Raw genomic sequence first — 22,201 nt, 5'->3', positions numbered from 1 at the left:
GGCACATATACACCATGGAATATTATGCAGCCATCAAAAACGATGAGTTTGCGTCCTTTGTAGGGACATGGATGAACCTGGAAACCATCATTCTCAGCAAACTGACACAAGAACACAAAATAAAACACCGCATGTTCTCACTCATAGGAGGGTGTTGAACAATTAGAACACATGGACACAGGGAGGGGAGCACTATACACTGGGGTCTGTTGGGGGGAGTGGGGGGGACAGTGGGGGGGGTGGGGAGTCGGGGAGGGATAGCATGGGGAGAAATGCCAGATATAGGTGAAGGGGAGGAAGGCAGCAAATCACACTGCCACGTATGCACCTATGCAACAACCTTGCATGTTTTTCACATGTACCCCAAAACCTAAAATGCAATAAAAAATAAAAAAAAAAGAAAAAGAAAATAAACAATTCTTTTCAGCCACTGGCTTTTCACACAGTTTGTTATGCAGCAGCATTGTGACCACAGTTAACTAAAACCAACACAAGATTGTGTCTGAGGCATCCCATGCTTCCCACTGTCTCCTGTTTGCCAGTGCTTGTGCCCCAGCACCAAGGAATCCAGAATACCCGCCTTCTCTGCTATTTCCCCAGACTTTCCTTTTACACTGAGATCTCCTAGTGGCTCACATATCCTAGGACCAAACCTTACCTCCTACAGCCTCCTTGTTGGCTGTATTCCTGTGCTCCCGCTGTCCAGTCCCTTGGAGCACCACATTCATATCTTCCACCACGTGTCTGACTCTATCTTCTCTCTGCATATCATACACAAGGTCTGGGGACCCCATCCCTTCCAGTTCTCTCCTGTCAAAGTCCTGCACACCGACAGACATAACTTTCACACCTTTCTCCCTTAGTCTCTGTGCAGCATCCTGGACTTCATCCTTAGATTTGCCTGAGGTAATGACCACTGCATACTGGGGAATGCCCTGGAGAAACCGGCTTCCTGCTTCCTCCTGGAAGAAGGTCTGAAGAAGGTATTGCAGTGCCTTGCCTGTCCTCCTGGAGCCACCCAGGGGCAGAAAACGCTCATGAATATGAGCTATCATCTCATTCTGGGTCTTGTAGGTATTGAGCAAAAACTCAGTGTGACCTTGATCACCATACTGAGCCAGCCCAATTTGATACTTGTCCCTGCCAACCTCCAACATGCCAATCACTCTGGAGAGGAAATTCTGTATCCACTGGAAACTGGTCCGTGATGTGTCCTGTGAGGTGTCAGCAAGAAGGACCACGTCTGCATAGGCTTTGATGAATTCTAGAAGTAAAGGGAAAGGGAGACCAGAGGGGCAGAAAAAGACACAAAAGGGAAAGTAAGTCAAACCAAACTTTCATGAAAATTGAATATAAAGATGGTTTTTTGTGCCCAATGTGGGAGGTAGAGATCCTATATTTATACACTCTCTATATATTGTACTTCCTCTCCTCTATGTGGGACTCGATCACAAGGCTCTTCCTCTCTTATAGTCTGCTGCCTTCTTGTCTGTTTAATTACACTAATGTACTTTTCAATTATTCTTCTTCAACCGATAGAGAAGGCAAGGGAAGTTAACTACTACTGAGGACACACTTTGTGCTAGAGCTTTTTTTCTTTTTTTTTTTGACACGGAGTCTCACTCTGTTGCCCAGGCTAGAGTGCAATGGTGCAATCTCGGCTCACTATAACCTCAGCTCACTACAACCTCTGCCACCTGGGCTCAGGTGACTCTTCTGCCTCAGCCTCCCAAGTAGCTAGGATTATAGGCACGTGCCACCGTGCCAGCTAATTTTTGTATTTTTAGTAGAAAAGGGGTTTCACCATGTTGGCCAGGCTAGTCTCAAACTACTGATCTCAGGTGATCCACCCACCTTGGCCTCCCAAACTGCTGGGATTACAGGCATCAGCCATCACGCCCAGCCAAAGCTTTTTATACACCCCATCTGACTTAATCTTCATAAACCATTCTTCTGGACAAGTATTATTTTCATCATGCAGATGAGAAAATTGAAGTGAAAAAGTGAAGCCACCTGTCCTGCTCACATAACTAGAAAGTGGCAAAGACAGGATTAAAAAACAGGTCTTCTGGCTTTCAAAACACATGCTGTTTCCTTTGAACAACATGCCAAGATGCTCCTTTCTACCCACAAGAATTTCATCCAGCCTTCAAACCCTTCCCTAGGAAGTCTCCCCAGTTTCTCCAGTGACGCTGGGCATTCCTTCTCCTTGCCTTCCCATACAGCCAGTGTATTCTGGCTTACGCTGTAGTGAGCTAGCATGGTTAGAATCTTGGTTTCTAACACAGCTTCTTACCTTTTATCTTACCCTCCACTGCTGAGCACAGAGTCTGAAGAATACTTCCTGAAAAATCCTGCAGGATGTTGAAGTTTTCGATGTTGAAGAGAAACTTCTCAAATGGCTCACTGGCTATTTTTTGCAACTCTTGGACATCCTGGACATTGATCCCTACCACGTACACAACAACTCCACCTTCTTTCAACCGGTCAGCCACCTCCTGGACCTCATCGTTTGACTCCCCATCTGTCACCAGGATAACTATCTGAGGAACTCTGTCCTTGGCCCGACTGCCAGACCCCTCAGTCAAATAGTTGGTCCTGATAAACTCCAGGGCATTCCCTGTGTTTGTGCCTCCTGTGCGGTACGGCAGATTCTGGATCTGCTCCAAGACCATGCTCTTCAGAGGGTGCTGGTTCAGCTGGAAGGCTGGGTAGATGTTGTCATTATACTGGGCAAGTCCCACTCGGACACGGTCACTGCTGATGTCAAGCCCCAAGACGACGGAGTAAAGGAAGTTCTTGACTTTTTGGAAGTTCTGGGGTCCAATGCTAGTTGAACTGTCTACTAGAAACACAACATCTGCCACAGCTCCTTCTCTGCAAGCTGTAAGAGAGACGGCAAAAGGGATGCAATTACTGGATCTTCACACAAAATGCTTTGAACCATTGAACCAATGGTTTAAACTGTTTGGAACCAATGTGTAAAAGAAGAATCATGCATAAAAGAAAAGTAACCAATGCGTAAAAGAAGAATAACGCATAAAAGAAAAATAACCACTATACTCAGTGGTCCTCAGACACTACCCTTACCCCAAGTGGCAGTGTGCTCAGAGCAGTAACATTAACATCCTCCTGTACCTTTCCTTCTCTCTGCTGCATACCTTCTGAGATTTCAGACCTGCTCTACTGCTACTTCCAACCTTGAAATCCACTTAGACAATCCCTTAAATTTTGTTAACAAGAAAAGCACTTCTGTAAATTAAGCAACACGCTAAGAAAGGGAATGTATTCTTTCCAGTCAGAAAAGGCTATCAGCCTCCTATCTTTTGACAAAGAAACATCGTATCTAGGAGTGTGCAGGCACCAGCAGGTCAGAAAGTTGGAATGTATTCCATGTTCCTTGACACATCTTACTGCAACTCTGTCATTTAATAGCTCTGTGACCTATTTATCACTCACCTCTTTGAGACTTAATTTTCTCCTCTGCAGCACTGACATCTTTACACCAACCCTCATACTCTCACAAGGTTGTTTTGAGGATAAAAATAAGATAATCTCCTGTAGCAGACAATGTCATGCTCTGCTCAGTCCTTTTGGATTTCTTTTTTACCATTCTATGCACTGCTCTTTGGAAAACTTCCCTCCAGCTAGTGAAGCTACTTTTCTCACAATATTTAAAAGCCCAGATCCTTGCTTGGCCCAGATCCCAGCTCAAGACGACTTTGAGGCATAATGTACACCAAGTTCCCCTGTAGGATCAGGCTGAAACCCTTTACAGAATTTTTACCTGAAATCATACCCTTCCTTACTTTTCTCTACTTTTCTGTCCTGAATACCCCACATCCTTACTGACCATCCCCCAGGAACTCTTCCTTAGCAAACCAAGTGTACCCAAATTCTTGTTTCAGGCTCTGCTCCCCAGGAATACAACTTAACACCCCTGCTTTAGTGGAATGAGTCTGCTCTAAAAGTTCTGAGATCAAGTCCCTAGTTCTGTCATCCTCTCGTGGTACCTCTGGCTTCAGTTTTCTCATCTGAAAAATGCAAGCAATAATACTAATTACACTATGTATTAAACAAAGTTGAAATGATCAGTCAGATGAGCAATATAAATCAGCTTTGAAAACTATACAATGCCAGGCAAACAGTAACTATTATTACTATGCTTATAAAACCTCTTTGTAAACCTTGAAGTGCTGTGCAAAATGAATATCTATAATATTTATTTCCCCATACAAATGCAGAATTACCACCACACACCTGCTGCATCAATGGGTCAAAAGTTTTAACACTTCTTCCAATTAACCTACCCTGTAGAGAAATACCAAAACAATGAATAAATTATTAAGAGTCTATCCTCTTGTGGGTTTTGATGGAGCCCACAAGCATTCTTCTCTTTCTCTACTCAAAGTTGTATGCTTTATTATGGAGTTTAGTAAGTAATTAATAAAGAATTTTCACCATTTTATGCTGTATCACCAATAGAAGCACAAAGTTGATGACAGATATATCATCATCACAGCTTATGACCATTAATAACAGGTAATGCTTATGAGCACCTGTGGTTGGTACTGTGCAACGCACTTTACTTGCACAATTTTGTTTAATGCTTTTAACAACTCTCTGAGGCAAGTACTACCATCCTAGGTAGAAAATTTAGATTCAGAGAGGTACAGTCACTTGTCTAAGATGAACCTTTCTCTACTTTCTGAGATTTGAACACAGATCTTTATTTTCCCTAAATTCATCATCTTGACCAGTATATTAAACCAACAGGCTTGCAGTTAAATTGGCAAACATCTTAGGGGAACTACTGTCCCTCTCCCTTCCCCTGTCCTTCATCCAAGCAACATGGGTAAGTTAACCTAGGAATAATAATATCATTCTAGAAACAAATAAATCTTCATTCTAAAATGGACTTATATTACATCAGTATATAGAACCAGCATAAGGGCCACAGGATTTATAAAAAGAGCTGATGAGGCTTTGGTCAGTGATTGAAAAGGAGCATAGGGATGGCTTCATGAAATTTTGATTTTAAAATCAAGACATGCATACATATGAAAAATAAGAAGGACGAGGGAGAGAAGAATAAGAGATCAAGCTTTGAGTTTCATGACTTCCCGATCAGAAATTTTTTTAAAAAACCCTTTGTACCTGGAGAGACGTGGTCAACACGTGGAGCTGCCTTTGCCAAGGTATCGCAGAGCTCCTGCCGCAGCTTCTGGGCAAGACTGCTCAGACCAGAGAGGTTGGGAACAAAGGAGGTAAAGTTCTCCTGGGGGCTACTGGCAATTTCCCTGAGCTCTGCCCAAACTGCGTCTTTGACGCCAACAGCATAAACCAGGATGCCTGCCCGCCTCAATGCCTCCCCAGGTCCGTGGACATGGTCCTCAGCTGGCCCACTGCTCATCACCACGGTGATCTGAGGTACCCCTTGGCTTGCCCGGCTCCCTGCTGCTTCCTGGAAGTGGTGATCTAGAATGAACTGCAGGGCCAGGCCCATCTTCTTGCCCCCAGGCTTAAATTGAAACTGCCGAATGTGTCTCAATACATCATTCTTGCGGTGATAGGTGGAAAGCAAGAACTCTGAATGGGGCACATCGCTGTACTGGGCCAGACCCACACGGATGGTCTCACTGCTGACATTGAAGCTGTTTACCAGAATGTACAAGAAGTTCCGCACACTGCGTGCATGTTGGGGGTTGATGCCGGTGTCCACCAGAAACACAACATCTCCCAGAGAGGCCTCCCTGCAGACTGAGAAAGAGAGTCACTTTCAAATAAAACATCACAAATGACAGGTACTGGCTGGAATCCCATCTCTCCTGACTCAGTGCCTTTACTCCCCACAGATCTGCCTCACAGCTGTCCTATGGTAGTCAATACGCATGCCAACTAGACACACCATCATCTTCCCTTGTCTTCCCATGGCTACCATCTTCCCTTGCTCATCTGCCACTCTGTTCCATGCTAATCGACATTTGGCCCTTCAATTAGATCACCCACCCTGCTCTCCACTCATCCCTTGACCTAAATAAAAGAACCCAGCTTTCTACCAGCAGTAGATGCTGTCAGTACCCACCTAGATCGCCTTTACTGGTTGGCACACCTATCCCCCAGCTGCTTCAAGTGCTACCTGTGACTTTCTCCAGAGTCCTAACCTTGGCTGAAGGGAGTGGCCTCAACTGGAGACACCTGGGAAGTTATAGCACTACCACCACCCTGGGTGGCCAGTGACTAATCAACATGGAGGTACAAACACCTGGCCCACTTGCCTTAAGTGAAAAACTCTGCGGTGTTATTTACACTCCATCACCTCTCATGACTCAGGCCAAGGCTTGATTTTACCTATCGTCTTCATTCCCTACTCTAACCCACTTCTCTTACTCCCTTACAGATTTTTTTTCCTAAAGAGTACTTTCTCAAAATAATGCACTCAAATCCCTGTCCCATATTCTGCTTCCAGGGAATCTGACCTAAGACATCAGCCTTCCAGCTTTGACTTCTGTACTCACTAGCCACCACCAGCCCCTTTTAGTTTGATCCTTGGCATTCCTATAGGTGGGGTTCACATTTGTCTTTTTGGCTCCCTGAACTCAATCTGCACTATGCAGCTACTTCTCCCCAACCCCAGCTACAAGCCTGGAAACCACCATCTCGACAGTGGCCAGGCTCATCTGTACCCTACCTGGGCCCATCCTGGCCTCTTGCATGGAAGAGATCAGACACCAAGTGGCTGCAGGACTCGAGCAAATTTCTAACTCTCTGTATCTCAAATTGCGTCTCTCTAGACTGAAGAGTTGACCAGATGCCCTGGTCTCTTCCAACTCAAACTTTGCTTTTCTGTGATAATACGTACAATGTGGAATAAGTACAGGGCATGTGTAGATACAAAGAAGAGGTGATTATGATCGATCTATTTGTCAGCAATCACTACGATTTCTCCCCACTCCTATACCTCCTGCTTTGATTAACTATGATGGTGGGAGGAGAATATAAATTACTAATGAGAATACGAACAAAAGCAAAAACCAGCTGAAAAATGGCTTTAGTTCAAAGTAGCTGAAAAGCCAAAAAAAATGATTATCCTACATTGGTTAAAAGTGTCTTGCCCTTGGTTTTGTGCCAGGTGGGTTAAAATACTGAACGAGGCTGGCCCTGCACTGCCTCTGCAGCCTCATCTCTCTGCCGTTCCTACCGGGCCTGGCCCTGCTCTGTCCAGCAGCCTCAGCTCTCTGCCCTCCCCACTTTGCTCTCAGTTCCAGGCTCCCTAGGGCAATGTCTCCAACTTTCCATGTTCTTACTTGCCACTGGACTTTAATATTCTTTCTTCTCTCCAACTTTCTCTATCTATCTATCTATCTTTTGGTAAATTCTCATAGGATCATGTTCCTTTCTCTTTGTTTATAATGTAACGTTCATCATTATGCTTATTTAATTAATGGCAATTTCTCCAACTAGACTGTGAGGTCCATGAGAACAGATAACCATATATTTTGTTTGCTTTTTCACTACATAAGTAGCCAGTATAGAATAGATACCCAAAAATATTGAGGAAGGAAAGAATAGAGGAAAAGGGAAGAAGGAAAGAGACAGCACTTATAAGGATGGAAATCTTGAACATTAATGAAAACAAATAATGGAATTTAAATTTTAGTGCTAGAAATAATTATATGAGACTGTAGCTGCTAGATGTGTGGCAACTGAGCACTTGAAATGTAGCTAGCATAACAGAAACTGAACTTGACATTTTACTGAATTTTGATTTACTTTAGAGAGTCACATGCAGCTAGTGGCCACTGCATCGGACAGCACAAGCATAAAATAAGGAATCCAATTCAGTCATCTCACAGAGAAGGATAATAAGACCTTGAAAGGCAAAGTAACTCATGTAAATCCATTCAAAGAGCCATAATTAAGACCCAGGTCTCCTGATATCTAGTCTATACCCTGAACTGCCATGAAGATTAAATTAGAAATCCATATTACAGAAAGGCAAAGACCAAGTGAGAGTCTGGACAGAGAGGACTTGGGGAGGTTGGTATAATCCAGGAGCACTTCATCCACTTGTCACTTCTGGAGTCCTGGGTTCCACCTCTCAGAAGTTTGCATAACCTTGGTCATAAAGCCAAGTGGAACCTGATCATGGAAAAGGCAGACAATAAATGAACTTCGGGTCCTTTAAGCTTTATTTCCCTTCGGCCCTCCAAAATGCAGTCTTACTGGGAGAAGAAAATTCATTGACTGTTACAGGAATGGCTGACTGGCTTGTCACAACCCTTAACATCTCTTTCAAGGGTGATCAAATGCAAACCAGGAAGTGTTTCTCTGACCTTTCAAATCAGAATAAACCATGCAGCTGTAGAATATTTTTCAGGCAAGTAAATTTCAGTTTCATTACATGCAACTTGAGAGATGTATTGCATTTTCATAGATTGTCACTTTCTTAACCCCTCCACTAGTTCTTTGTAGTTTTAGAAGGTGTTTGAATCATGAAAAGACTGTCACAGCTTCTGTTCACAAGTGAAGGGAGACAGAGCTAAAAGGAAAACTGAGAGAGCTTCATCGTTTTTTTTTTCCCCCAACAAATAACAGCCTGTGTAATTATATTTGAATATTTAAACCTCAATATTGTCTCACTGGGACTTCATGCTACTCAAACAATCTTCTCCTGATGAGACTTTCATCTTGAAAAGTCCCAACAATTCATTAAAATAACTGCAAAAAATTGCAGATGTGTCACTAGCACTCAGTGAAGCGATCGGTCTTGTGACGATAATTACCCCTCAGAACAGATCTGCCAAAGAGAAAAGGCAGAATGCAGAAGAGGCTCCTGTTTACAAAAGCGTTTGGGAATCTAGTAATACACTTCAGAGTTTGGAACTTTTTAATATCTATTTTTTGTTGTCATTTGGGGTTAAGTACTGAAAAAACAAGTGCCCACCATTCACTTTAAGCTCCCAGATGTTGACTAAATTCTCCTTCAATGAATCGATTCCCTCTTATTAATTATGAAGCTTCTATAATATTTCCTTTTAAGATGGTCACTACCACTAGATGGTTTTCGGCTTAAAGAATCGCATGTATTACCAATCCTCTGTGACTTGATGAAGCCAAAACCGGCTTCAAGGAGGATGATTCCCCAAAATGTCTTCCACGCCTCCATTCTAGATGTGGACCTAGAGAAAAAAAAAAAAAGAAATCTTGTAATTTAAAAATGTGCCTTCATGCACTTAAAATGTGTCCATCACATTGAATATAAACTATACCTCATAAAGTTGATTTTTTAAAAAGCATAAGGCTGTCTTTCCCCACATGTTGCCACATTGTTTCACTTGTGCAAGGAAAATGGTCTTGCTGAGCCAGCTCTGGAAGAATTTTGTAAACGCCCAGAGTGTACACCTCAGACTTCACTATTTAAAGTTGTCCAGATGTGGCTATGAAAGGAGAAAGCATACAGGACATGGCATAGAACTTCAATTTCACCCACGGCATTCATTTGGTGGGTCATAAACATTTCTGAATGATTTTGTTTATATATTTATATAAGAGTGGGATGACCTGATAAACATTTGTGGCATGCTAAAATATGCAGTTATCTCAGGAGCACATCTGCCTGGTCAAATCAGCCTAGTCCGAAAATATCTCATACATCCTCAAAAAATAAATAAATAAATAAATAAAGCAGAACATCAGACCTCCCTCCCCAAAGCTTAAAACCATTTACAAAGGGATCTATGGAAATTGTCTACTCTCAATTCCATTTCTATTTTTTTACTTTAAGAAAGTCCATTTCTTTAAAAATAAGAACATGTTAATCCCATTGAATGAGAGGTTCCAAGTGGAACAGGGAATACCTCATCTTTATATTCTTAGCCAGCTGAGCTCACAGCTGTCTTCAGCAGAATGTATGTGGTTAAAAAGCAAGAACTCTTGGAGACAGACTGCCTGGGCTTGACTCTCGATCCACTACTTAATAGTGGATCTTAGGCAAATTGCTTCACTTTTCTGTGCCTTGGTTTCCCCATTTATAAAACAGGGGCAATAATAGCACCTACCTTATAGTGTTATCAGGATAGAGTTTGTTATTGTAAAATACTTTACCCATTCTTGGCACATAGAAAGCACTCTTTAGGTGTTTTTTAAATAAAATAAACCTTCTTGGAGCCCCAATATGCAAAAGTTAAAAAGGACTCCTCCATGTCTTTGCTATTGTGAATAGTTACAGCACATTCTTAAACAAACCAAAGGGTTTAAGCAAGAATCTCTACCATGTCTAAATCACTTTCTAATCTTAGGTTCTTTAAATAGAATATTGTATGGAAGTGATCATCACAACACCCAGAAATAGCAGACACCTAACAGTTGCATTTCTCTTTCCAGAAAGTGTTAAGTGTAACCACCTCAATTTCCTAAAAACACATATCTACTGTTCATGTTCAACTTACTCCTTAAGAGAGATTCAAAAATCTGAGATAACCACATTTATTTTATTTCCTTTATTATTTACACCAACACAAAATACTGGGAGAAGTCTCGACTTTAAAGGAAGCCCATAGGCCTTGATTCTGGTTTGAGCTTGGCTATTTGCTCTGCAGACTTGAGCAAGCTCTTTCACCTTTCAGGCTTTATGTGGTGAGTCTAGAGGGCTTAGCGCTGCTTTGAGCCAACTACTATATTGGCCACTATATTACAAACATTTCCCAGGGAATTAGTCCAGTGTTTTTCCAGCAAATAGATGTGCTATAACTAGATTCCTCTTTTCCTCAGTTTCTACATAACCTCCCACTAGTGCCTCCTCCAGGAGGTGTATAAGCAATTCAAGGAAAGATACTTTACGACTTTAGATATCCTATCCTCCAATAAACTTTTACCCAAGAGTAAAAATATTAATGCATGAATCATAAAGAATAGATTTCTCTAATGGATTAAGAACTGTATGAGGGTAAAGGGCTTGAGAGTCTGAAGGTGCAAAAAGTAATCTAAAATAAATTAATGAATCATCATCATCAATGCAATAAAATATTACACTTCCAATTTTGAAACACTTTGGTTAATTTAGTGGAAAACTAAAATTTTTAAGTAAAAGTTTTATTATATAAAACCTAAATATAGATATTATGTCTACATTTTCATTTTCCATCATGTCTCAATTATTACTATCCATGCAATTAGTCGTTAAAAAATAAGTATTTTTAGTTAATTATAAATAAAGCACTAGAGCTGTTTATGAAACGCTAGTGGGAAAGTCAAAATGATAAACATTTATAAACAGTTGTAAACATACTACAGCTGTGCATATCTGTGTTATATCAATGAAGAGTTAAATATCTATGTACTAAGGACTTAATATCTACATGATATGTACTATTTAACTAAGATTTTTATATCTGATTTAAGCTGCTGAAGAGATTTTGCATTTGAACACATGGGCTCCTCATGGAGGCAAGAAATAAAGCCATTAAATGAAATGCAATTAGATAGGGATAGCAAAGAATATTGATTCTTTCTGGAAATAACTCCAACTCCAATAGTTTTGCAATAGAAAAGATTTCTCTCACAAGTATATTCCTCAGATAGTTAACTGAAACACTCTACTTTTTAAGATTCATTTATTCAGTTTAAAAATTACTTTGCAACTACCAGAGTAACAATGGACTCAGGAGGAATCATCAGAGATTGCTAAAACCATTGGGTAAAAGTTTGTTAGGTAACAGAATATGAATACATTTCAAAGTATCTTCAGAAAAATTACTTATAAATTACAAAGGGCAAAAAAGTACCATTACAATGGAGAAGCCTGATGGACATGACTTAACCAAGTGATCAACTACATCAATAATAATAGGATAAACCAACATCACGTAACTCCTGATGTTATGCATGAGAAAACTTAACATCGCTTACATAGTATTTCTCCTTAAAATCCATGACCTAAATCTGATAATGAGAAAACAGTCACATTAACCAAAACTTGAGGACAGCCTAAAAAATAACTGGCCTGTGCTTCTCAAAAATATTAATGTCATGAAAGACAAAGCAAAGGAATTGATTCAGATTACAAGAGTCCCAAGACACATGACAAAGGCAATTCATGATCCTGATTTGGGGAAAAAAATGTTACAAAGGCCATTGAATGAACAGTAGACAAAATGTTAATATGGGCTGAATATTATATAATAACACTGTATCAATGTCATGGTGAAACACTGTTTCTACAAAAAAATAATAATAATACAAAAAATTTTAGCTGGGCGTGATGGTGCATGCCTGTAGACCCAGCTACTCAGGAGACTGAGGTGGAAGAGTTGCTTCAGCCTGGGAGGTTGAGGCTGCAGTGATCATGCCACTGCACTCCAGCCTGGGCAACAGAGTGAGACCCTCTCTCAAAAAAAAAATACCGTATCAACGTTAAATTTAATGACTTTCATTATTGTATTGCAGTCATGTAAGAGAATGTCCTTCTTATTTTAAAATACACACTGATGCATTGTGCAGCAAAGGGCCTTACTATCAGCAACTTACCCTCAAATGCTCAGCAAAATTACAATCATTCATAGAGAAAGGAATAAAGCATTGCAATACATTTGCAACTTTTTACTGAGTGTTTATTGTTTGCCAGACAAAAAGTCAGGTGCTAGAAATAACAGATTAAAAGAAACCATTCTTTTCCTCAGAGAGCTAGTGGAGAGAGAGAGGGATAAATTATAATATTGAGGGATAAGCAAAATAATATAGAAAGCTATACAAGGTGCTGAGGAACACATTATATGAGCACCTCTCTTCACCTGGGTGAAGAGTTTATAGAGCTGATGATGCCGACGTGAAGACTTGAAGGATGAGTAGAAATTTGCAAGTGAGAATGTGAAGAAAAGGAGTTCCAGGAAGAACAGCATGTGCAAGGACACTGGAGAGGTTCTAGAAACTCCAAATAGAGTCCACCCACAGACTTAGGAGCTCAGCTTTAGGAGTGCTGGGGATGTGGTTAAGTCTTCATTGAGCTCATGCACCTGTGCTATCCAAGCTCTTAAGGCTTGATAAGTCTCATGGAGATCTTTGGTTTTTCAAAATGACTGAACTTAAAAGGTGGGATAGAAGAGGGGACCTGAGCAGAATTCCTCAGTCTTCAAAAATAAACCTCCTTAACTTCATTTAATTAAATTAGCAATGCTTTACGTACCAGTCTCCTTCAATGTTTTTGTTATTCCTCTGTGGAATCCTCTATAAAATACGAAGATTTCGTCTCTAATGTCCTATGCCAGTGACTCTTAAACTTCAGTATTGCATCAGAGTTACCCAAAGAAGCTATTAAAACCCAGTTTTCCGGACTCCACCTCCAGAGTTTCTGATTCAGTAAGTGTAGTGTGAACCCTTAGAATCTGCATGCTGAGCTTGTCTGAGGAACCATACTTCAGAAACCATTCTTAGGCCAGGGATGGTGGCTTATGACTATAATCCTAGTACTTTGGGAGCCCAAGGCAGGAGGAATGCCTGAGCCCAGGAGCTGGAAACCAGCCTGGGCAAAATAAAGAGACCCTGTCTCTACAAAAAAAAAAAAAATTTAAATAAGCCTGGTGTGGTGGTGTATGCCTGTGGTCCCAGCTTCTCAGGAGGCAAAGGTGGGAGAATTGATTGAGTCCAGAAGTTGAGGCTGCAGTGAGCCATGATCATGCCACTGCACTCCAGCCTGGGTGACAGAGAAGGAAGGGAAAGGAAAGGAAGAGAAGGGAAGCAGAGGAGAGGGGAGGGGAGGGAAGGGAGAGAGAGAGATACAGAAGGAAAGAAAGAAAGAGAGAGAGAGAAACGAAGGGAGGAAAGAGAGAAAGAGAGAGAGAAAGAGAAACAGGAAGGAAGGAAGGAAAAAGAAAGAAATAAAGAAAAAGAAACATACAAACTAGTCTTCCATGCATTTAGCATGCAGTGGCTCCTGCCCAGGCAGGTGTCTGCCCCACTTGCTTTCAATAGCCTCTTTAATTCCATATGGAGAAAATCAAGTGTCTATTATCAAGTAAGTGAGGAAAGAGAAGAGGTTATTAATTTTAAATTTTTTTTAAAATGACTGAGGTAAGAAGAAGCTTCAAAATATTTGGATGAAATACCCAATGCAAATATGTAAAATTAATTTAACAATTTTTTTTCCATTTTTTTTCTACTTATTCACTGAAATCCAGAGCTGTGTTCTCTCTTTTCTTTCTGTTCACTTTAACAGGGTTATTACAAGAACTGGATTTTTGTCTTTCTTATGAGATAGTCTTGCAGTGTACTGCATCTGGGCAGGAAGCTCCAGAAGGTAAACAACTGAGAAACATGAACAAATTCTTCTGTACACATCATGTTAAACTCTACATAACATGTCTGACAATAAAAAAAATAAAACAGTCAACTAAAGTTTAACCTTAATTTATTGAATAAACATTAACATTTGCTTTCTGTGCTCATTCACAAATCTTAAGTTGGCTCAGATAAATCTATAACTTTGTTGTAAAATATTTGAGGGAGGCTATGTCAAACATTTCAATGACAATTAATGTGTCAGTAGGCCCAGAAAAAAAAAAAAAAAAAACAAGATGCAGAATCTTGGAGCTTTCCTCCAGAGAAGGGTAGGATTACAATGCCAGAGTTCAGCAGAGCTCTGTGCAAAGCAGTAAATGGGTATTGATGGCTATGACACTCCCATCAGCTGTGGTAATTAGGAGATTGGCATACAATTAATTTGTGAGGTGTTTAAAATTTTGCAACACTACACTAAGAAAATAAGAGAAAAGACCAAATAAATAAAATGAGAAATGAAAGTGGTGACATAACAAGAGAAGCTTCAAAAATGAAAAAAAAAATTTAAAGAAACTATTATGAACAATTACATGGCAACAAATTGGATAACCTAGAGGAAATGGATAACTGCCTAGAAAAATACAACTTACCAAGATTGAATCAAGCAGAAATAGAAAGCTTGAACAGATTTTTTTTTTAATCAAGAGATTAAAGAAGTAATTTAAAACTTTCCTAGAAAGAAAAGTCCAGAGCCAGATGGGTTCATGGTTGGTCTATTAGGCATTTAAAGAATTATTACCAATACTTCCTAAACTCTATCAAAAATAGAATTAAAGGGAATGCTTCCAAACATATTTTTATGAGGCCACTATCACCTTAATATCTAACTCAAACAAAGACACCACAATTTAAAAAAGCTACAGGTGAATATCTCTAATGAAGATTGATGCAAAAATCCTTAATAAAATACTAGCAAACCAAATTCAACAGCTCATCAAAAAGATTATACATCACAACCAAGTGGAATTTATCCTTGGATGATTTAATATATACAAATCAATCAATATTACCCATCACATTAACAGAACAAGAGATAATAACCACATGATCATATCAACTGGCATCAAAACACAGATTTCACAGAGTTCAGTATCCTTTCTTGATAAGAAAAACTCTTAACAGTTTAGGTATAGAAGGAAAGTTCCTCAACAAAATAAAGATCATTTATGAAAAACCCACAGCTAATATTATAATCAACAGGGAACAACTGAAAGCTTTTCCACTGGTATAAGGCAGGGATGCCTACTCTCACCACTTTTATTCAACACAGTCCTGAAAGTACTAGCAAGAGCAATTAGTCAAGAAAAATTAAAAAAAAGTCATCCAAATTGAAAAGAAAGAAGGAAAATTATTTCTACTTGCAGATGGCATGTCCCTATCAGTAGAGAACCCCGAAAATTTCACACACAAAAAAATGTTAGAACTAATATATAAACTCAGCAAAGTTGATACAAAATCAACCTACAAAAATCAGTAGCATTTCTATATATAAAACTATGACCTACTTGAAAAAGAAATCAAGAAAACAATCCCATTTATAATTGCATCCTAGAAGTAAAATACTTAAATATCAATTTAACCAAGGAAGTCAAAGATTTGTACACTGAAAACTATAAAACATTACTGAAAGAAATTGAGGAAGGCACAAATAAAAAGCAAGTTATCTAATGTTCGTGGATTGGAAGATTAATATTGTTACCCATACTACTCAGAGCAATAAACAGATTTAATGCAATCCCTATAAAAATTTCAATTCACATAAATAGAAAAAAAAATCCTGAAATTCACATGAAACTCACACACATAACAACAACGACAACAAAAACCAAATAGCCAAAGCCATACTAAGAAAGAAAAACAAAGCTGGAAGCATTACACATCATGATTTAAAATGGATTACAATGTCAAAATAACCAAAACAGTATTGTACCAGCATAAAAACAGAAACATAGACCAATGGAACAGAATAGAGAGAACCCAGAAATAAATCCAAACATAGAGGGTCAACTAATTTTCAACAAGGGTGCCAAGAGGATACTATGGGGAAAGAATAGTCTCTTTAATAAATGGTGCCAGGAAACTGTATTTCTCCATATAAAAGAGTGAAATTGAACATTTATCTTACATTATACACAAAAATCAACTCCAACTGGAAAAAAGACTTGAATGTAAGACTGGAAACCATAAAACTCTTAGAAGAGAAGATGGGGGAAAGCTCTTTAACATCGGCTTTGACGATAATTTTTTGGATATCACACCAAAGGCTCAGGCTATAAAAGCAAAAATAAATAAATGGGAACTACATCAAACTCAAAGCTTCTGCACAGTAAATGAAATGAATGCACAACAAAATTAAAAGGCAATCTATGAACTGGAAAAAATATTTTCAAAGCACATATCTGATAAGGGGTTAATATCCAAAATTTGTAAAGAACTCTTACCACTCAATAGCAGAAAGATATTACATGGTGGTTTTTAAACAGGCAAAGGAACTGAACGGACATTTCTGCAAAGAAGACATAAATATATCCAATGGATATATGAAAAGGTGCTCAACATCACTAATCATCAGGGAAATGCAAATTAAAACCACTATGAGACATTACCTCATACCCATTAGTATGGCTATTACCAAAAAGACAAGAAATAACAGATGTTGGTTAAAGTATGAGGAAAAGAGCATCCTGCTACACTGTTGGGAATGTAGACTGGAACAGCCTGCCTTAGTCTGTTTCCTCTTGCTTATAACAGAATACCTGAAACAAAGCAATGTATAAAGAAAAGAAATTGATTTCTTACAGTTACGTAGGCTGAGAAGTCCCAGGTTAAGGGACCACGTCTCGTGAGGGCCTTCTTGCTGGTAGGAACTCTCTTCAGAGTCCCAAGGCAGCACAGGCATCACATGGTGAGAGGGTTCAGTGTGCTAGCTCAGGTCTCTCTTCCTCTGCTTATAAAGCCACCAGTCCCACTCCCATGTTAACCTATTAATCCATTAATTCAAGAATGGATTATAACATTCATGAGGACAGTGCCCTCATGACCCAATCACCGCTTAAAGGTCCTACCTCTCAGTACTGCCACAGTGGGGATTAAATTTCAACAGGAGTTTTGGAAGGAACAAATATTCAAACATAGCACAGCCATTATGGAAAACAATACGGAAATTCCTATAGAAATTAAGAATTACCATGTGACCTAGCAAGTCCTCTTCTGGGTATATTCTCAATGGGCACCACCTGGTCCCATGTTTCTTGCAGCACTATTCACAACAGTCGAGCTATGAAAGCAACCTGAGTGTTCATCGACGGATGAATGGATAAAGGAAATATGAGATAAGATAGACATATAATAGAATATTAGCCTTAAAATGGAGATCCTGCCAGGAAATACGTGAAATGCATGAAATAAGCCAGACACACAAAGTTAAATCTTGGGAAGATGTAGGTCAAAGGATACAAAGTAACAGACAAGTAGGATGAGCAAGTCTAGAGATCTATGTGTAACATGAGGACTGCAGTTAATAAAATTGTATTGTTTAGGGGAAAGAACTATGCCATTTGCCATGTTGCATTGTCATTATCTCCTCACTTGTTTGTTTCCCTCACTGGCCTGGGAACACACAGAAGATGGAGTTTGGTCTTAAAACTCTCTGTAGTGCTGGATACATGAAAGAAAACTGATAAACCTTTTCCTCTTATGATGACCATATAAACAATTGAGCATGTAGTTTTGTAAAAGAGTTAAAGAAAGATAAAAAAAATAAGTAAAAATATATGATTGAACAAATTGCTGAATGATTTAATCCAAGGGAAAAAGGAATATTTACTCAGACTCTTTCCATTTATGTCTGACTTATAAACTTCATCACCACAGATTTCATAAGCTTGGCTATCTTTGAGTTTTCATTCAGGAAGGCTGCCTACAATCCACTAAGCAGATTGGGCTTCTCCAAAGGCATTGGGCAGGTCAGGACACTCCTGTCACCCCTCACCCTTCCTGTCACCAGAAAACATAGAAAGTGCAGGTCACGCTAGTGAATAAAGACAAGACCTGATGACCACCTGCAATTGTCTAGTTTGGCATCCTATACACAATTCTTTGTTTCCTTTATATTCTTTAAGAAGTTTGCTCCAGAAACTGGAGAGAAAGCGTAGTGTGCTTCAGTAAAAAAAATTGCACAGAACTTGACTTTGAATTTTCTAGTTCAAGTGTCAGCCCTGACACATTCCTGTTACATGATTTCCTGCAAGTCTCCTGAACTCTCTATGCCTCGGCTCTGTCAGCTATAAAATAGAGGCAATGATGCCTTGCCATTGCCTCATGGCAGTTATTGTGAAGATGGCAGGAGCTAATGGGGGAGGATGGATTTTTACAAGGCTACAAAATTGGAGATGTTACCATCACTTTTGCCAAACAATAATCTACAGAACAAAATCCCAAAAACTTAGTCCTCTCTCATTGATAGAACCAAACCTTAGCATTTTTTATTCTTTGCTTGAATCAAAGAGCTGACTACATTGTTTGCTTTATGATGTCTAGGAAATAACCACACTATGTCAAAAGTGATATTTTGATTGTAACAGACTTTACAACAATGAGAGATGGCCTCTTTAAATTGTTGAATCCAGGTACCAGACGTGATACTCAACCGGTGTCAATATGGTCACTTGGGTGAAATAAGCTCTTTAAAACCAGCTGTCAATAATCCCATTAAAAAGTGAGCAAAGGGCCTGAATCGATATTTCTCAAAAGAAGACATTCAAATGGCCAACAGGTATAGGAAAAAAATGCTCAACATCACTAATCATCAGAGAAATGCAAATCAAAACCACAAGAAGATATCATCTTAGCCTAGTTAGAATGGCTATTACAAAAAAAAAAAACAAAAACAGACAAAAAATAATAGACACTGATGAGTATTTTAAAAAAAGAACTCTTACACTGCTGGTGGGAACATAAACTAATACAGCCATTATGAAAAACAACATGGAGATTTCCCAAAAATCTAAAAAGAGAACTACCATACAATCCAGAAATCCCACTACTGGATATTTATCCAAAGGAAAGAAATCAGCTATCAAAAAGATACCTGCATCTCCATCCTTACTGCAGCACTATTCACAATAGGAAAGACGTGGAATCAACCAAATGTCCATCAGCAGATGAATGGATAAGGAAAATGTAGCATACATACACAATGAAATACTATTTGGCCATAAGAAAGAATGAAATCCTGTCATTTGCAGCAACATGGATGGAACTGAAGGTCACTATCTTAAGTGAAATAAGCCAGGTACAGAAATATAAATACTACATGTTCTCACTCATCTGTAAGAGCTAAAAAAAAAGTTGATCTTGTGGAGGTAGAGAATAGGATGATATTTAAGAGAGGCTGGGAGGGTGTGGAGGAAGGGGAATAAAGAGAGGTTATGTTGTATGGATATGAACACACAGTAGATAGAAGGAATAAGCTATAATGTTTAATGACAGAGTAGGGTGTCTATAGTTAGCAATGTAATGTATATTTCAAAATAGCAAGAAGAGAGGACTTAAAATGTTCTCAAAATATAGAAATGATAAAGCTCAAGGTGATGGATATCTTAAATACCCTGACCGGATCATTACACCTTCAATGCATGTAACAAAATGTCACCTGTTCCCCTATAAGTAGGAAGAAATATTGTGTATTGATTTTTGTTTGTTTGTTTCTGAGATGGAGTCTCGCTCTGTCATCCAGGTTGAAGCACTGTGGCATGATCTCGGCTCACTACAACCTCCGCTTCCAGGGCTCAAGAGACTTTCATGCCTCAGCCTCCTGAGTAGCTGGGACCACAGGCCTTTGTTGCCATGCCTGGATAATTTTTGTATTTTCAGTAGAGACAGGGTTTCCCCATTTTGTCCAGGCTGGTCTTGAACGCTTGAGCTCAAGTGATCCACCCACCCCAGCCTCCCAAAGTGCTGGGATTACAGATATGAGCCACCACATTCAGCCGATTAAAAAAAAAAAATTGTGTTCTTTGAAATTAATCTGTCTCTAGGATCTCAGTTTAAAATAACTAAGTGACATTGAACTATTCTTTCTACAGTTTTTTTTAATGTTACATGGTATACAATGAGTTTTTAAAAGCCATATGGAAAAATTCACTAAATACAGCAGCACAAGCCTATGTGGCCCTCAGAAAGATAAAGCTATTTCTTTATAGATTGCAAGATTCATTGACTAGGCTACAAAACTTTATGAAGGTCACATAATTATACCTTCAAAGCTGTATATCCAGAAACTGACCATCTCTCACCATTTCTGCTGAAACAGCCGAGGGCAAGCCACCATCATCTCTCTTGCCTGATGACTGCAACAACCACCACGGGTCTCCCTGCTTCTAACTTTCTTCTTGAAGTCTCTTCTCAACATACCTCCAGAGAAACCCCTTTTAAACTTGTTACTCTGATCAAAGCCCTCCAATGGCCCCCTGTTTTACTCAGAGGAAAAAGACAAAATAGCCTGCATGGTCCTATGCGATCTGGTCCCTAGTTTTCTCTCTGACTCATCTCTCACCTTCACTTAGACTCTAATCACTTTGGCCTACGTGCTATTCTTTAAATAAGCCAGATACACTCCCTATTTAGGGTCTTTGCACTTGCTGTCTCCTCTGCCTGGAAAGCTCTTCTCCATATCTCCATGACTAATTCCCTTACCTCCTTCAAGTCTTTGCTCAAATGTCAGCTGCTCAATAAGGTCCATCTTGACCACTCTATTTAAAGTGCTCACCTTTGTGCTCCCAGCACACCCAATCCTCCTTAGCTTCCGCTGCTTTTCATTTCATCCTGCCCTGAATCACCTTCTAACATACTATATAATATTCATCATGGTTATTATCTATTTGACATGTCCCCACTTCCGACTACAACATAAGCACCAAGAAGAATCCTTTTGTTTTCCATGATATGACTCCAGTGCCTGGCATGTAGTAGGTGCTCAACAAATATTTGTTGCATAAATTCATTTGTTTGAAAAAACAGACTTCCTGTACTTAAGACAGAATGTTCTACAGAAAGGTTGGAAGGACTCTTGGAAAGATCCCTAGAACTCCCATTATTTTGGTAAATGGAGGACTCAAAGCCTATTGGGTTCTCTTTTATATTTTAATTACTATTATATTTTTAGTTAATTTGTATTAAAAATTTAACCAGAACAGCATAAATCTAAACACATGGCAGATATGTGGAACCAGTAAAACCAGGCCATAGGCATAGTATTTGAAGGGGTTTTTGTTTAAGAGCTCAGAGAAATCTAAAAGAGCAACTGGGCTGTGATTGCAACCAATGCCCAAAGAGGCAGGGGGAGATATGGTCAGAAAGATGAATCTAAAACTCACAGTTGGCAGGGCTCAGTGGCTCAGGACTATAGTCCCAGCACTTTGGGAGGCCAAAGTGGACAGATCACTTGAGGAGTTTGAGACCACCCTGGCCAACATGGGGAAAACTCATCTCTACCAAAAATACAAAAATTAGCCAGGCATGATGGAGCATGCCTGTAATCCCAGATACTTGGGAGACTGAGGCATGAGAATCTCTTGAGCCTGGGAGACAAAGGTTGCAGTAATCCAAGATCGCACCACTGCACTCCAGCCTGGGCAACCGAGGGAGACTATTGCAAATAAATAAATAAATAAATAAATAAACTCAAAACCACAAAAATTCGTTTAGATAGTGAGTGGCTCAAATATAAGATACAAGATTAGGTTGGAATGGTTGGGCAAGACAATTTCCTGCAGGATCTTTTTTAAAGGAATCATCTTCTTTTTAGCCTCACAATATTTAAGGCCAAAATATCAGGTAAATATTAGTCATCACTTCACTTTCCTGT

General features: G+C 39.4%; 1 protein-coding gene across 9 annotated transcripts in view; it reads right to left on the bottom strand.

Moving 5' to 3' along the window:
- LOC105727104 (collagen alpha-4(VI) chain-like) overlaps window positions 1–22,201 on the bottom strand; it is a 165,817-nt gene that overhangs the window by 88,913 nt on the left and 54,703 nt on the right. For 5 of the 9 annotated variants that reach the window (XM_064378676.1, XM_021674357.2, XM_064378679.1 and 2 more), the window contains 4 exons: window positions 9,094–9,182; window positions 5,158–5,760; window positions 2,297–2,884; window positions 659–1,264 (listed from right to left, as the gene is read on the bottom strand). In XM_064378676.1, the coding sequence (XP_064234746.1) occupies window positions 659–1,264; window positions 2,297–2,884; window positions 5,158–5,760; window positions 9,094–9,182 (1,886 nt within the window). Of the gene's footprint in view, window positions 1–658; window positions 1,265–2,296; window positions 2,885–5,157; window positions 5,761–9,093; window positions 9,183–9,272; window positions 9,441–22,201 lie in introns of all 9 variants that reach the window. The other 4 variants (XM_064378677.1, XM_021674366.2, XM_021674363.2 and 1 more) reach the window with 2 other exon arrangements.

Source organism: Aotus nancymaae, unplaced genomic scaffold (assembly GCF_030222135.1).
Source record: "Aotus nancymaae isolate 86718 unplaced genomic scaffold, 86718_ANA_hifiasm-v0.15.2.pri h1tg000019l, whole genome shotgun sequence".
NCBI lineage: Eukaryota > Metazoa > Chordata > Mammalia > Primates > Aotidae > Aotus > Aotus nancymaae.
Note: the sequence above shows the minus strand (reverse complement) of the source record. Positions and strands in the feature narration are given on the sequence as shown.